Source organism: Hermetia illucens, chromosome 1 (assembly GCF_905115235.1).
Source record: "Hermetia illucens chromosome 1, iHerIll2.2.curated.20191125, whole genome shotgun sequence".
In the NCBI taxonomy this organism is placed as follows: domain Eukaryota; kingdom Metazoa; phylum Arthropoda; class Insecta; order Diptera; family Stratiomyidae; genus Hermetia; species Hermetia illucens.
Genome location: NC_051849.1, coordinates 65623314 through 65639624, shown reverse-complemented (window position 1 = coordinate 65639624; position 16311 = coordinate 65623314). Strand labels below are relative to the sequence as shown.

Below are 16311 nucleotides of genomic sequence, written 5' to 3'. Positions count from 1 at the left end.
GTGAAAACCTTTCACCTTAACCCACCACACTACGGATGCATAAGCGAACATCGGCCTAATCATAACAACATACTACCTGAGGCCTAAGTCTCCATGACAAGGCAAAGGTCCGCCTACACAGCCCATAAGCTGTGAGAGCTCGCCTCATCTTTACCTCTACATGTTTGTTCCAAAGTAACTTCTTGTCTAGAATAACTCTCGGTTATTTCAGTTGTTCAAAGAATCAAGGTTGCACAACTTATTTCTTGAAGGTAAAGGCCATTTAGTTTCCTACTTTTCGTAAAAAATGCCATTGTGGCTTTATTTGCCTGAGACCCCAACTGCCAATTAAATCAACGGGACGTTGTGTATTTCCATACACCGTTCTGAAATCTCGACCAACAACCAACGCGCACCAGCCACATCATCCGCGCAAGCTTGAGCGTGTATTGGAAAATGTTGCAACTCACACAATTCCACAGAATTGGCGCTAGCTCACTACTTTGAGGGCAGCCTTCCGTCGCTTCTGTTTTTAGGTAACGATCAATACCCACTTCTCTGCATACACTACCAGATCCCTTAGTTCTTGCGTCGGCCAGTAGATGGGAAGAAGCTTTCGGATGCTGCAGGTTAATTTGACTAACCTTTATGTTTGTGGACATAAGTATAGTCTAATATAAAACCGCCGCTGACTGGAAAATCTGCTGCCTTCTGTGTGAATTTTAAGGGGGTTGCCAACTTGTCCTCACCTCCCGCTGAAAGTTCCGTTTTCTTGCATCGGAGTTCTCTGGGTATCGCTACACTTGGTGGTGTAGCAACTCGCATACCCTCATTCTCAAGAAACTTCACCAACTTTAACAGTGCCTTCCTTTGTCATCGGGTGGGATCCGAATTACACCAGTGGTCCACCTTACCAGCTTCCTTTCTTCTGCTTTTCCTGATGAAGGCGGAGGAGAAGGTTCCGGCAGGCATGACTATAGTCCTTTCTCCTATGGAGTTGAAGTTTCCTTCACCGACAAGCCGGCCGAAGTCATATTTCCGGTTCTTTTCATTAAGGGAGTTGCTGAACTATCCTTTCTGGGTGACTGCGTCGTAGATGTGAAGTCTACGACTTTCAACCACTTGGAAAGTTGCAATCTTTTGCTGCCATCTTCATATGTTTTTAGACATCCTTGATGTAATAGTAAACTATCTCTAGCTCCCCCACCACGACAAGGTTGTCTCCGAAACTACCGAGCAAACGAATTTTCGTACACGCTCTCGGCTAAGGCCTGCGCCTAGCGCCCACGCGGGGAGGTTGTGTGAGGACTTGTCGATTATACAAGCTGAAATATAATTCGGACACGGTACACTAATTGTCAAAATATGGCCGCTCGTGGGACAGGTGGTTTGTTTTTTCCTACCCTCTTTTCCTCGAAAAATATGTTCTTAAGATGCACATCTTCTAAACTTTTGGAAAATATATCAAGGAGGTTATGTAAGTTTCCATAACAACCCTGTTGGTTTTGAACGGGAGTTGATTATGCAGACGTTATGAGTTGAGTACAAAGTTGACACTGTATCAAGACCACCCTCATACACAAACTTTTAGAAAACGTAATGTGCTAAATCCATTCATCACTTATACCTGAAGCAAACAAATGGATGTTAATCATGAAAATTCATTTGAGGCATTTTCAACTGAAAATCTACTGATCAAAACCTTGAAATTATAAAAAGACATTGACACACTTCGAAAAGCGAGAACCGTCAAGTCACTCACCTGTGCGCCGCAAGGCAAGCCTGTACGTTCCAAATCCACCTTCTTCAAAAATAGAACGCATGAGATCAGTGTGTATATAGGCGTCGTGTTATCCATTCAACGTATATATGTACCGTAGCGCTGTCATCGGATGAATAAGGAGTACATGTTTATTACCGGCGATGAAAATAGACTTTATTACTGCACATGCCAAATATAGTCAGTCATGAGAAACCCAAAGATTCCCACAAAAGGTACCTAGGCTGTGGTTTGTTGGACAAATTTTCAAGATGCGAGGACTATAAAAAGCACAGTTCCCCCCTTTCTCTGGACATACCAATCCACGCATCACTATAGTTTGCACTGGGGATATCTCCCTGATGAGGAGGAGGAGGAATGGATTGATGACTTTTCACATGGTATTTCTCCACGTGCAATTGATAAATGATGAGTAGATTCGTCACAATAAAAAAAAATATAAATAAAACAGTTCACCTCCACCATTCCCATCAAGATTGATTTTTTTATTGTGTACATAATTCTAATCTATCACATTTAAATGCGATTAAACTCCAGTGCGCCATTCCAAGGCGTTTTGGGGCGAAAATGGCTCGCGTTCCTGCATATTCCATAGCGACAAAACTAACACAGCCACACAATCACAAGAAAAATATGCCACTTTTCCGAAAATCAAAATGGGAAGCGTTTTCATCTCATGGAAGTGACTCATTAGCCCAACCAAAGAATGACTGGCCCCATCGTGAGCGTCGAGTAGAATCTCTCGCGACAAGCTGCGAACAAAAATTTTGAAAAATTCCATGTCTATGTATTAATGTATAAATAAAATTTTTCCCCGGTGAGAAAATATTGAACGTAATTTTTTTGTTTTCTTTTAAAATCGAATCCACGCTGTTTGGTCTTGGTTCACGTATAAAAACTATAGTTTGCCCCAAAAACGGCTATTTAGTGTTCACACTTCGATCCTCGAACAATCGCTGCAGAGGCTCTTTGTATCTAAAATCGCATTTTCACTTGATCCTTGCGTGAAGTGGATAAATAGGAACCAGCTTTTTTGCGAAGCAAATCAATCTCGATTGAAGTTAGTGTCGGAGTTTTTGAGTATTTTACCGCGTGAACCAAATCAAATCAAAATCTCCAAAATGCCAGGTGGTCGTCCAGTATGGCAGGTTAGTAGTGTTCCCGGTGATAAGGCATGCATAGTGCAATGAGTGCTTATTACGATTACTTGTGATCACGGCTATGATGATTTGGAAATGGACAATTCTAAGGACTTTTATTCAATAGGAATTTTCTATGAAATAACCAACTCTAAGAAATGTGAAATATATGTATGTGCAGAATATGTTAGTCGCTACCCTTAAAGTGTATCGCACCAGGGATATAAAAGTGAATGCAGTCCAGTGTAATTCAATATGATGGTTGATACCGGATACTCCTTTTGTGTTGAAACTATGAAATAAATATAACAAATAGATAACTTTCAAAGGAAGCGGGCAGGAGATTTCCGGTTCCAAGGAGACAAGGGAATTATTAGATATAAAAAATGGAAGAATTCAATTGAATTGATTGATTGATTGAATCGCAAACTAACTAGGTTATTGACTCCTTTCGAGTTAGTGTTAAAGTAAATGAATGTCCCAATTCATTGCTAGGTGAGGTGAACTAGTACGTCATTGCCCTCTAAGCCAGGGATGTGTGTTCCAATGAATTCTGGCCTAAAGGACGACTAGTTCATATAATGAATGAATTGATTCGAAGTGTTCCATCTGGCCGTGCCAGTCGAATCTCGCCAACCACGAAAACAGCTCTATTAAAGAAACGTAAAAGATAGACAGATAAATCCGGTTCTAGGGTGCTTCGTCCCTTTTGACGTTATTAATAAAAACCGGGTGTCATCAATTTGTTGCATCTAAACTTGTACCGGGAGAGTCATGTGTCAGGATTACACTTAAGACCCCCCCCCCCCCCCACGATCAGTTCGGCCTGTCAGTTACGCTTGAACACTCCACAGTTGACTGCGCCCGTACGTGGGTGGGATGCGCTGGCCTATCAGTTTGTTCATGTGGCAGGTAATCGAATGAAAAACGATTTGGCCAACTGGCCGCCCGAAAGGAAATAAGGAAAATCGGTGCGTGTGTGGGTTGATGCGTCCTGTTAACGGTCGCCGCACAGCGGCTCTTTAGGCAGTGAGCGAGAATTTCATGTGTTTTTAAGCAGTGAGTGAAAATGTTATGCCCATCTTCATCGCTAGTAAACATTTTTTATAAATACTCAAACACAGAAATATCCTTGCCTTGCATCTGAACGCCCTTTACGGCGAAAGTTGAACACATGGTTTCGCCCGAGTTGCCGGTACGTGGATGGTGTTCTCAGTCCAACAGGAGAGTGTTCAGGTGTGCCTGACATGCCTACCGTATCGTGGATGGCTATGAAAATTTCCTAGTTTTCAGTTGGTTTGCCCTCTTGGTTGATAAACCTTAACTTGAACGTTCATTGTAAGAACTTCTTAACTTTTCGTTAATTCCAACCGTTTGTACGGAAATATGTAGTTGATTCGAACGATCCATAGACAAATAGGAGCAGAAGCTGTGCAGAAAACTAGTGGAGGCTAATTTTTAAGATTTTGTGCGAAACAAAACCTTATTAGAATCGAGACGGTGTCTCTCTGTCCGTCCGTCTGTCTATCTGCCTGTCCGTCTATCTGTCACACCCGATTTATTCGGAAACGACTCACAGTGGGGTATCTAAACGAAATTTAGGCCTCAAAATACATCCCGTTTCAATATCTGCACAAATAAACTTAATAATAGTATATTAGCTTATTTTAGAAATTTACCCGGAAACCACTCTTAAGTAAATGCTAGAACTATAAAATTTGGCACTTATATAAGGAATAGCATAAGGCATGTTTTGGAAAGTTTGAAGGAAATCCAACTATTATTAACAAAGTTATAGAAGTGTGAATTTCATGCATTCTAAAACGTGTATGACGTCATCATAACATATCAATTCGTCAATACAGCTCACGTGAATGGGAGGTCGGAAGGAAACATTTCATTTTAGTTTTTCAATCATTTATATATTAATATCAGTTTCTCCAGACATGTTTTTATATGCATATGTAAATAAAGCTTTGGGGTAGTGCCTAATTCAGAGAGATATATTTGAACAAGCGGTATTCAATGTACGTACTTTATATGTACATATATGTACTTTTATGCACAAAGTAAATCGAAAATAGTTGTACAATTTTTTGATATACATGCATATAGAATACATTATTCGGTAATGGCTAATGTTTGTTTGTTTAGGGTGAGCATAATACAGTATTTACGTCTGTAATATGTACGTATTTCTTGTAGTTTGAAAAATTATGAAGGAATATTTTGGGTTTTTAGCCATATACGAATGGAAAAATTTGCGTAGAAATTTTGTCACATAAGATGAACACAAAACCTCTACGCCCGAAATGTCAGCTTACGGCATTCCGAGTTGTGTTTCTTGAGTGTTTGCTCGTTCACTAGCGGGGTCGGCTCGTCGTGATCGGTTGCGCCATTCGACTTTATCAAAGGCCTGATCTGGATGCAGTTATAACGCTTTCAAATCACCATCCAGAGTATCAAGCCACTGTTGTTTTGGCCGGTCTTTCAGTTACTTTCCATCGGCTTCGATATTCAGACCAATATTGACAACTGAATTCTCTTCGGTGCGAATTACATGACCTTTATCGTCGAAGACGCCTCCCTCTCAATTTTTCCGCTGCAACCCTATATCGATCACTTATATCCTCATTTCGGAATAAATAAATAAAGTAACATCTTCGTTTACATTATCACAAGACTCACACCGATCATTGCCTTTTATAGTTGGCCACTTTGAAACATCTCGGATAATTCAGTAAGTGCAATGTCCTTTAAGTGGGCCGTCCCGTCTCTTCTACCACTCCAATATTGCGTCAGTTCTTGTCAACTCTCCCTCTCTCTCTATGTTGGGTCATAGAGGCGTCGCCTCCCTTTCGCCAAGTTGTTGATTGGGACCATGCCTGCTATCACACATCCTGCTTCGTCAAGTTTTTGTACGGTAGCAGCACGATGCCCGCATTGCCTTTAATCGGAATGAGAATGCAACCTTTTCTTTTACTTTATGTTCCAACGCTAAGGCCTGCATAAAGGAAAGTTGAGCTAACAACTCTGGAGATAAGGAGCTGATACCTTTGCCCTCGCCGGCTATATTAGATAACATTTTCGCCAACAATATCCGTTTGTTCCTAAAGTTTTAAGATATGGCTTGAACTTTAACTTTTGGTCAATTATAACTTCCATTAACCAACGCTCAGCGAGTGTGTGGTATGTTCGCCAAACCTAATCTTCGTCAACGTGTGCTTCGTTTAATAAACAGAGCTACCTCCGTTTTATGCCCTGGGGGCGCAGGATCAACGACCTCTAGCCCAGATCTGATTCCCAAATTGTCTCGTTTAGCAAAATATTGATCCGCTTGATGTGTTATATACCACGATAGTCATCTCGGTTTTGAATGAAGTGCTTCCTGTCCTGATCCAGTTGGATTGTTACTCCAATGATTATTATTATTATTTTTCGCGCCCTAAAGAACCTTTTCTCGGGAATTTTATCGGGATCTAATTAGACAGTGTGTAGGTTCGATTCATTTGGCATTTTTGGGAAAAGAATACAAACGACATGAGCATTTATCCTCGATCGATGCCATGATCCCCACTGGTCGTGGTATCGCTCATAAATTTCATCGTTATATAGGTTACTAAATCGTCCATTCTCACGTGTTTTTTTTTGGACCGAGTATCCGAGGAATACATGAGGGCCGGCAAGATAATTGTCTTGTACTGTAAGAACTTTGATTCTATGGAATTTTTATAAGCTGAAAAAGGTTCTGCTGGTAGCCAAAAAGCGTACACGGATGTAGTCTCACACAAGATGAACACAAAACCTTTATACCGGAAGCACCAGTTTCCGGTATTCCGACTTGTTCTGGTTTTTAGTGTTGACGTTACCACTACTTACTTCGTGTTGGCTTCAGTAATGTACAGCCCAAGATCACGCATTGATTACCGCTATCTCGAGTTATTCTTCCCATATCGTCAGCGTGGGCCAGTAGTTGGGTTGACTTAAAAAGGATGGTGCCTCTCGCATTAACATCAACATCGCGGATCACTTTTTTTAGGGCCACGTTAACGAGGATGCATGATAGGGCACGTTGTTTATGTTCAGGCTAGTGTTATAAATTTAGTCGGGATATCAAATTTCCCATAGCCGTGTACAATTTTACCCTATCATAGGTGGCTTGGAATTAGACGAAAAGATGGTGTAACTGATGGCCGCGTACCAACAGTTTTCCATTGCTTGCCGCAAAAAGCGAATCCGACCTGTTATTTGGTGTGGCCCGATGATGTTCTTCGCGCATGGGATAATTGGGATAGTGGAGAATATCTTATAGATGGTACTCAGAAATGTGGTACCTTTATAATTAGTGCACTGCGTGATTTTTATATATGGAACAGGTAATGCCTCTTTACCAGTCCCCAGGCATTGATTCGTTGTACCACATCTTAAGCATCAGTTCATGAACCATTTGGTGTAGTTGGTCGCCTCCATACCCAATCAATTCGACTGTAATTCCATCGGCTCCAGAGGACTTGTGTTTTTTACGTCGATGAACTGCGCGGACTGATCCATGCTTGGCGGTTGCAACAGGGGAGGCAGCGAAGGCGGACTTAGCACTGCTGCTACGTCAAACGACGGCAAGTACGGTGCCACCTTCGATAGAAGCGCCACCCACTAAATATACAAATTGACCGAGGCTGTAGATGTTCTTCCCATTAATGCAGATACGGAAAGTGCTGTGAATCGACAGATTAAGAACCTAGGTCTTGTTGATGTCTATCTTCTGTCCAACTTTACTCTCCTCTCTTTCTAAATGCAGCAACATTTGGTCAAGGTCCAAGGCGATAGAGCAGTTGCAGTTTTGGGAAAACGCATCATAGTTCATAGAACCCTTTCACGTTCTCCGGGTAGGGCAGCACGGAGAACATCAGCCAAAAACAAGAAGGAATTGTATCAATGATAGAATGCAACCATGGCGGTCTCCGCTTTCGACCTCAAATTTCTCTGAGATTTTATCCATGCAGCAGTTGGCGCTTTCAGCCATCATCTGTCGTCCAGCATGCAACCACCACCGGCTTTATTCCGTTTGAAGCTTTGATGGCCGAAATGATTTCTTTTCTGTTTGGGGAAACAGTCCGTATCCGCATGCTACAGTGACTACTCATTTCATCCAAAAGAGGAAGAACTTAACTGGATGCATTACGGTTAAGAGCCGTGGTGAATTGTTCTCTTCATCTCTTTAACTATCGTTATCGTAGATGAGGAGTCGACTGTTAACGTCCTTTAAAGGACCATCGAAACATTTGCGACTACATGCAGGCTTTTTCTTAACGGGGTATGTACTTCTGACATCATTGGGATGCAGTGCAATTGTAAATCCCCTTTTGCCACTGCCCACACTACGTTGAACTACCTGGGATGTCGCACGTATCAGAGTTCGAGAGCATCACACTCGCCATCAGAAGCGGTCAATATTGCTTTTCGTTTATTAGTCGGTTTCAACGATTCCATAGTTAGTCAGATCTTATGACGCCCCTTCGGGACGCGCAGCACCCGAGAAAGGACGTTTTCAATGGCGGCCCAATACTCAACAATATTCTCAGATAGGGTACTCAGTGCATCTGCCATCCGACCAGCAAGACAGCTAGCCCCGTGTCGTGTCTTCTTCTCTTTCTTCGTCGCCGGCAATGATTATATAATCGTTAGCAGGCACGTGACAAGTCTTTTCATCGAGAAGTTGCCAGAAGGCATTTTTCTCGGCGTCACGTCGACCTGTCTGCATACGCGGTGAAGAAGTGAATAGTGCGATCAGCCGATATAATGGTGAGCTTCATCACCGATCATCAAATCGTTCGACTTCTTTAATGGCATCACGGAAACCCTCTGAGATGGCAATGCCAACACCATATTGACTGTGTGGGTTACCAAAATAGAGAAGTTTGCAGCCACTTTTACCGCGTTCGCGTTCAATGTCGCAGCTTTTGACACCAGACCATCGGGTTTCTTGCAGAGCACAGATATCAATGCGCCTTTTCCGAAGGGCTCTTGCAAGGTCCTCGGTATTTCCAGTTAGGGTGCCAACATTTAGTGTGCAGACACATATTTGTTTTGTTCGTTGTGTTCGGATTAACTTGCTTACGTCCTGACGCCGTCCAGGCGTCAAGAACCCATGCCCATTTCTCGACAGGACTGGGGCCCGTCCTGTTGCGTCGACTGAGGTGGACGCCCTACCATTTCTCCGAGGCTGGTGACTCAATCCGATCATCATGTTTGTAACAACATTATATGCATTTTCTTGGTCGACCTGTCACGGGGCCAGTCACCAAGAGAGATCAGGTAGGATTTAGCATAGTAGAATAACTCCAACTATACTCTATTTATCTCTTTCCCTGATCTTAGCATTTTATTTTTATTTTACTGAGGATAGTACAAAGTACGTTACCTCAAACCCTCCTTCTTTACCTGGGCTTGGGACCAGGATACTATGTCAATAGCATGGCGGAGTCTCCCCCTCTCGAGTAACATCAACAATCATAGCAGCGGGCTATGTAACACTTTGAGGGGCGGTAGGTAGCTCTTTAACCCTGTCAAATTTTCCGGACGCAATATGCATACGGAGGTAAACGACCAAATGGTATTCACTTTCGATGCCGATGTCAGCGCCTCTCTTCTTACGCACACTCAGAAAGCAACTTCTAAATGAACTCCTAATCTCAAAGTGGTCAAACCCAATTGACATCATGGCAAGCACTGTGCTCAAACAATGACGAGGTGATGGACATCCAAATCCACGAACTTCTCACCATTGTCGTCTGTTTTCCCATCGCATATCCGGGCAATGTGTCGTCAGAGCCTATCTTTGTATTCAAGGCCACTAATCACGATGTCTCCATGTTATTGCTGGTAGAAACTTTCCTTCTCTATTATAATAATAATAATCGTTGGCGCAACAATCCATATTGGATCAAGGCCTTGAAGTGTGTTAGAGCACTTCATTCAAGACCGTAACAGTACCCTACAGGATTACAGTACCTCACCTATCCGGAAATCTCTGTTGGCGCATAGTACAATTGTGATGCTTCTCAACCTGAACCAGAATCTTGTAGTCAGAATCCTATCAAAAATCGAGTCCTAGATCAAGAGAGTGTGCATGGTGGCCGTAAGAAACAACCCGATACAAGATTCATATCTTCTACCACTTACCTTTCCAGATTATAAAACCACATTGCCATTGGGGTGCTGGGAGGGAGAGCAGTACGCTTCAGAATCCCATCATCTTACTCCGCTTAATTCCAGAATCTCCAGCTTGAATCGTTGAAATTCTTGTTTGAGTTGGGAAATCTGAGCATTCTAGGGATCCACGGCTGTACTCATTCCAGAAACCGATGTTAGTCGATATTCGATATCCGAAAGCCATAGCCGCGACGCAAGTCTCTATCCGCTACGCGCTTATGTCTAAATTAAACTTCTTTTCAGCGTTTCAGAGTTTTTGGTCATTTTCTATTCCTGTGGTATATGCTTTTTCATGACCGCAGTACGTTTCAATTTTTAGGCGGCTATAAGCGCTGGTGTTCTTTTGATTTTTCCAACTTTCACTGCAATTTTCCGATCTGTAAAGGATCATTTCGGCGCTTCCGTATTACCACCAATCTCTCTCTCTTTGAAACGACTTCTGGCCGAAATGGGCTTTCGCCCGTAGTTTTATGGATTTGCCTGTGAATCATTTACCAATAGTTCACCTTGCGGAAAATTATTATAACTTTTATTTCAATTTCGCTGCGCCTTGCTCAGCCTGTCATTTCACCCCTTCGGTACAACTATTACTTATGAAAATATTCAAATATGTTTTGTAGTAAAAATAGACCTTGGGTATACTAGTTGTCCTGAAAGCTTCGAGTGGGCTTATACTTTTGGATGCCTGAAATTTGGATCTTCCCATCATTTGTTTCTTTTTTAACTGAAATTTTATTAGGCTTTTTTCGTAATGATAATGAAATTTTAACATTTTTTGCTATAGTTTCGCCTGGGAGTGTACAGGGGGATGATAATCAGTATCGGCAACCAATATAATGCGTAATAGTTCGGACCACTCAGACGATCCTACAACAATGCAATCAGAGAAAATTACTAAACAATAGTGTTACGGAAAATATCGGGTTGCTAATTCATGACACATCCATTCAATATTTTCCTGATTCATCCATGTACCAAAATAGAACTCAAATTAGAGTGAAATTCCCAAAGTGAAAGGAGGCGAGAACAATGTTCATTTCAAGCAGAAGTGCTAACTATGGACGTCTCTTGCCAACGCCGTTCATATGATAAGCATCGATTAATCCCGCGGGCTTTTCTGGAGTCTCTCCTGTTACACACACGCCATATATAAAAGTACTAACTGTTTCATCAGATTATACACTAGCGAATTATTAGGAACTATGCATAAAATACGAGTATAATTTGAAATTGCTCGATAGTTCCAACGATGAAGGAAATTGATTTTCAGTTGTAAATAGAACGAAATTTCGGATCAGATGGATATTTTTAGAAGATGATCCAATCCGGTTAATCGCTTGCTATATGGCTTTGAAGTTGTTTTCAGGGAAGTTAATAGGGGCGTGAATTTCACATCTGGAGATCTAACATGTGATGAATTTTATGAAGAAATGGGAAGGTGCCTTGTGAAAGAAGATATAATTTGGTGAAAGATTTGAATTGCGATAATTTCGTGGAAGATAATTTTGGAAAATGATGCTCTCAGAAATTTGTGTTCATTAATTCGTAGACTGGTGCAAACTGGAAATATTATACTGCAATCTTTAGGTTTTTTTCTCTCTTCATCACCGCCAAATTTACTACAAACCGTCGAACCACTTTAATTAATCCAGAAAATTACGATTGAAACATTTTCTTCATGTATGCCTGAACGTAAAAGGTTATTTATAGCAATAAATCCAATTATACCCTTGCACCATTGTAACATGGAACTACAAAAATTCCTCAATCTCATCGTAACACATTCTCTTTGAATTCGAATCTTTAATTAAAAATTAGAATTATGTTTACTGTTTTGTATGACCGAAGCATTTCCTGAGTATATTCCAAACTACTCCGTTAATGGTGAAGTCTATGCCCATAAATTCGTGGCTAACAGTCACTGTACAAAGAATATTATTTGGTGGTTGCATTTCCCAGAATTTTTATGGTGTGGTAATATAATAATATCAAAAAAAATGTCAGAAGATCTTTATTCAATCCTCTTACTTCATCCATTAGAGCACGTTTCATAGTATATTAAAGGAAATACAATGTTATTCACCTTTACACTGTTTGCGGCCGATGCGATAAAATAGTTCTTTGTGGCAGCCATGACATGTCCCTTTAAATGAATTCTTAAAAGTTGAATTTTTAAGTCCATGCCCAGAGAGTCAGGAGTTTATGGAGGAGGAGGGAGGATTGCCCCCTTTATTTCCGATGAAAACTCGTAGTTGCCATTCCTCACCTTAAAATTTCATTATTATTAACGGCGCAACAACCGGTATCAGGTCTAGACCTGCCTTAATAAAAGACTTCAGATATCTCAGCTTTGTGCCGGGGTCCACCAATTTGATATTCCCAAAAATTGCCTGGCATCCTGACCTACGTCATCGTTTCACTTCAGGCAGGGTCTTCCTCGTCTTCTTTTTCTACTATAAATATTGACCTTATAGACTTTCCGGGCTGAATCATTGTCAGATATACGGGTTAAGTGACCCGCCCAGCGCTATCTGTTGGGCCGGATTTTATCTACAGCCTGACGGTCATGGTATCACTCATAGATTTTTTCGTTATGTAGGTTACGAAAACGTCCAACCTCATGTAGGGGGCCAAACAGTTTTCAGAGGGTTCTTCTCTCGAACGCGGCTAAGAGTTCGCAATTGTTCTTACTAAAAACCCAGGTTTCCGAGGAATACATGAGGACTGGCAAAATCATAGTCTTGTACAGTAAGAGCTTTGACCCTATGGTGAGACGTTTCGAGCGAAACAGTTTTTGTAAACTGAACTAGACTCTGTTGGCAGTCAACAAATGTGCGCAGATTTCATTATCATAGCTGTTATCGGTTGTGATTGTCCCTAGATAGAAGAAATTTTCAACGGTCTCAAATTTGTAGTCTCCTATCTTTATTGTTTCCGTTTGACCAGGACAATTCAATGTCGTTCGTTCTTTGGTTTTTGACCCTGACGTTGTCTTCATGCCCTTCGTCTTCGAGATGTCGCATCTCCTGAATGAAGGTAGACTATACATCTGGGGTTTTTCTTACCATAATATCAATATCGTCAGCATAGGCCTATAATTAGGTGGACTTGAAGGGGATGGTGCCTCTTACATTTGCATCTGCATCGCGAATCGAGAGTGATCCTGCTGCTTTTATCTGACCTCGCACATTGGTCAGGGTCAACCTAGTTAGTCTTATTAATTTCGTCGACATGGCTTTGCTGTCATAGGCAGCTTTAAAGTCTATGAAAAAATGGTGCCACTCATGTCCATATTCCAACAGGTTTTTCATCGCTTGCCTCAGAGAGAAAATCTGATCTGTTGCTGATTTGCCTGGAGTGAAGCCTCTTTGGTATGGGCCAATGATGTTCTGGGCGTATGGGGCTATCCGGCCTAGCAAGATAGTGGAGAATATCTTATAGATGGTACTCAGCAACGTGATACCTCTATAATTGCTGCACTCTGTGATATCTCCCTTTAAATGTATGAGACAGATAATGCCTCGTTGCCAATCGTCAGGCATTGATTTGCTGTCCCATACCTTGAGCACAAGTTGATGAACCACTTGGTGTAACTGGTCGCCTCCATATTTAACCAATTCGGCTGTAATTCCATCGGCTCCTGGCGACTTATGGATTTTAATGACTGGAAGGGTGCACGGGCTGTTGCTTTAATGCCTCGTGGTGGCAGCATTTGTCCCTCGTCTTCAGTTGGCAGGACCTCCAACTCGCCCATATTTTGGTTCCTGAGCAGTTCATTCAAATACGCAACTCATTCTGTCGGAAGTCATATTTTCCTCTCTGTCACGTCAGGATGAGCATCGAGGCGTATAAGACTTCATCTTGCTTCATCGCTTGTAATGAACGTTGGAGATAAGGATAAAGTCAAGTATACGTGAAACCTAGCCGGGAACAATGTTGAGAAACTATTGTTTCTCTATCAGACACAACAAACGAAGTTGTGAGTCGGAACAGGCTATCTTCCGCCGATTCGAGGAACTTGAAACTAGCAAAATTTTAGGTCAGAATCTTGGAAACGTTGGGCCGCACGTTGAGCTCTAGGGTCCGGGAATTTACCACTCCATGCGCGCGGTCCGACCGTCGTTTTTTTTATTTTAATTTTTTCTTTGGATTTTAGGTCGCATTTTGGTTTAACTCGTTAGGCTTACGCAAATCCCAAGATCCGGGGTCTATCCACGCACTAGTATAGACACGTGAATTTTGTATAATAACAAGTGAGGTATCGTAGTTCTCAAAGAACCCCCCTCCACATTCCCAAGCCAAGCTAGCACCAAGGCATGCAACGACCTGTCGACCGAGCGCTCCGATGGAGCTTCAGTATTTTCAGGCGGACCTTGACGGTCAATTTCGCCAACATTTTAGGTTTCTTTTTGGTTTCCCTCTAGGTTGTCTCTAGCCACTCAGGATGGTTGTGTGATCATCCTAATATCCCAAGTTCATTACAAATTTAAAAAAAAATGAGCTATAATAACAACACCTCATACCTTTCAAACAACAACAATGCTAGTAGAGGTGAATGTACATCTACACGCTGTTCGCTTGCATCGTGAAAATGAGGAATTTCCAATAGAATTTGAAATTGTGCAATTGTATAATAAGTAAATTCTTGGGGTTAGGGGAAAAGGGGCTGTAGATTTTAGATTTTTTGAAAATGCAATATTACTCGGTATGCAGCATTCTTCCCTTCCATTGCTAGCTTACATTCATCGACCAACCAGCCGTTCCGACTCTACATGCCGCTGGAACCAAGTATGTTTGTGGCCGTATCAATGATAACTTCCTTTAAGTGGTTATAAAAATCATTCGTTGATGCTTCATCTCCAGGACATTTGTTAGCTGCGGTTATTGCGGCATCCATTTCTCTCTTATAGGTATAAGTTTGTTATAAAAAAAAGGTCTTTTAAATCATTTTTGTCCGTTATCCGAATGCCGGGATGCACAAGATCGCGCACCAAGCGAAACACTTCCTTACGGATAGCGCCCGGAATGTAGGGTCTAGGTAACTTTTTGGAGATCTGGCAGTAGATAAAGGAAGGTGAGCCGAAGATGGAGAACTCCTTAAGCTTGTATTTGAAGTCCGACTGCAGGCTCTGAAGAATTGCGTCATCCTTCTGGGCCACAGCGATTCTCGAAAAATCGACTGCGGTTGGGATGTTGGCCTCAGAGATTAGAGACAAAGTATCAGCGACTAAGTTGTCTTTACAGGACACATGCCGTTGAATGCCTGGTGTAAAGTGACTAATGTGGGCTAAGTGGCGAAATTGGCGGGGGACACTTTACCACGCTTCTCCTTATGGCAAATGTTGGAGGCTTATGGTCCCTGAATGCGGAGAACGATCTGCCTTCAAGGGAAAAACCGAAGTAGTTGATGCTCACATACTCGGCAGGTAATTCACGATTATAGGCGCTGTAATTCCGCTGAGTGGTATTCAACTGTTGACTAAAGAAACTGAAGAAATCCAACGGTTACCAATTTTTATTCAGCATTTATATTTGGCCCGGTCCCTTAGAACGCCTTATACGATAGACTTTTGCGGCTCGAGATGCTTGATGAACGCTTTTGGTCGAAGACACGGATGATGTAGAGGCACTGGTTACGGTACGCATAGATAAGCAAGCTCAGTGCACAATAATGATACTACTGGTAAGCAGAAGTATGGCTGAATATGGACCCTACTAACCGAAGTCGTTGTCCCGAGCAAGGAGAGGGTTTTCATAGTCCTCCCTATTCAGGTTGCACCAAAAGCTTTGAAACTAGTGATGAAATACATCGGCACCGTAGAGAAGGCTGTTCCCAGCATGTTTGCGATGTACCGGCAGATATCCGTTGTCGAAGATCCTTCATCTATAATACTAGGCGTAATTTGGTAATGAGTGCGATTTAGTTCGTTCTTCTTTATGGTTCCGAAATATGGTCTGACTACCTCAGTAAGAATATGTACCACAAGCGCCTAGCGCGAATACAAAGTCGAGAGGCTCTGCATCCGCCTATAATACCGCCTCAGAATCAGCTGTAATGGTTATGGCAGGAGTAATTCCGATCAGATTTATATACCTCAGGAAATGCAAGGGAAATAAGAAAGTCGTCGCTTGTGGGAAGAAAGCCCGTACTCTCTGAGTATGGCAGCAATCTTGGGAAAAGGAATCGAGCAATAGCTGGAC

At 42.0% G+C, this 16311-nt stretch overlaps 1 protein-coding gene across 1 annotated transcript in view; it reads left to right on the top strand.

The window, feature by feature from the left end:
• The first annotated feature begins 2618 nt into the window (after positions 1 to 2618).
• Positions 2619 to 16311, top strand: part of LOC119661284 (muscle-specific protein 20-like) — a 166904-nt gene continuing 153211 nt past the window's right edge. Inside the window, exon 1 of the mRNA XM_038070597.1 lies at positions 2619 to 2907. Coding sequence (XP_037926525.1) covers positions 2881 to 2907 — 27 coding nt within the window. The 5' untranslated portion in view covers positions 2619 to 2880. The remainder of the gene's footprint in view (positions 2908 to 16311) is intronic.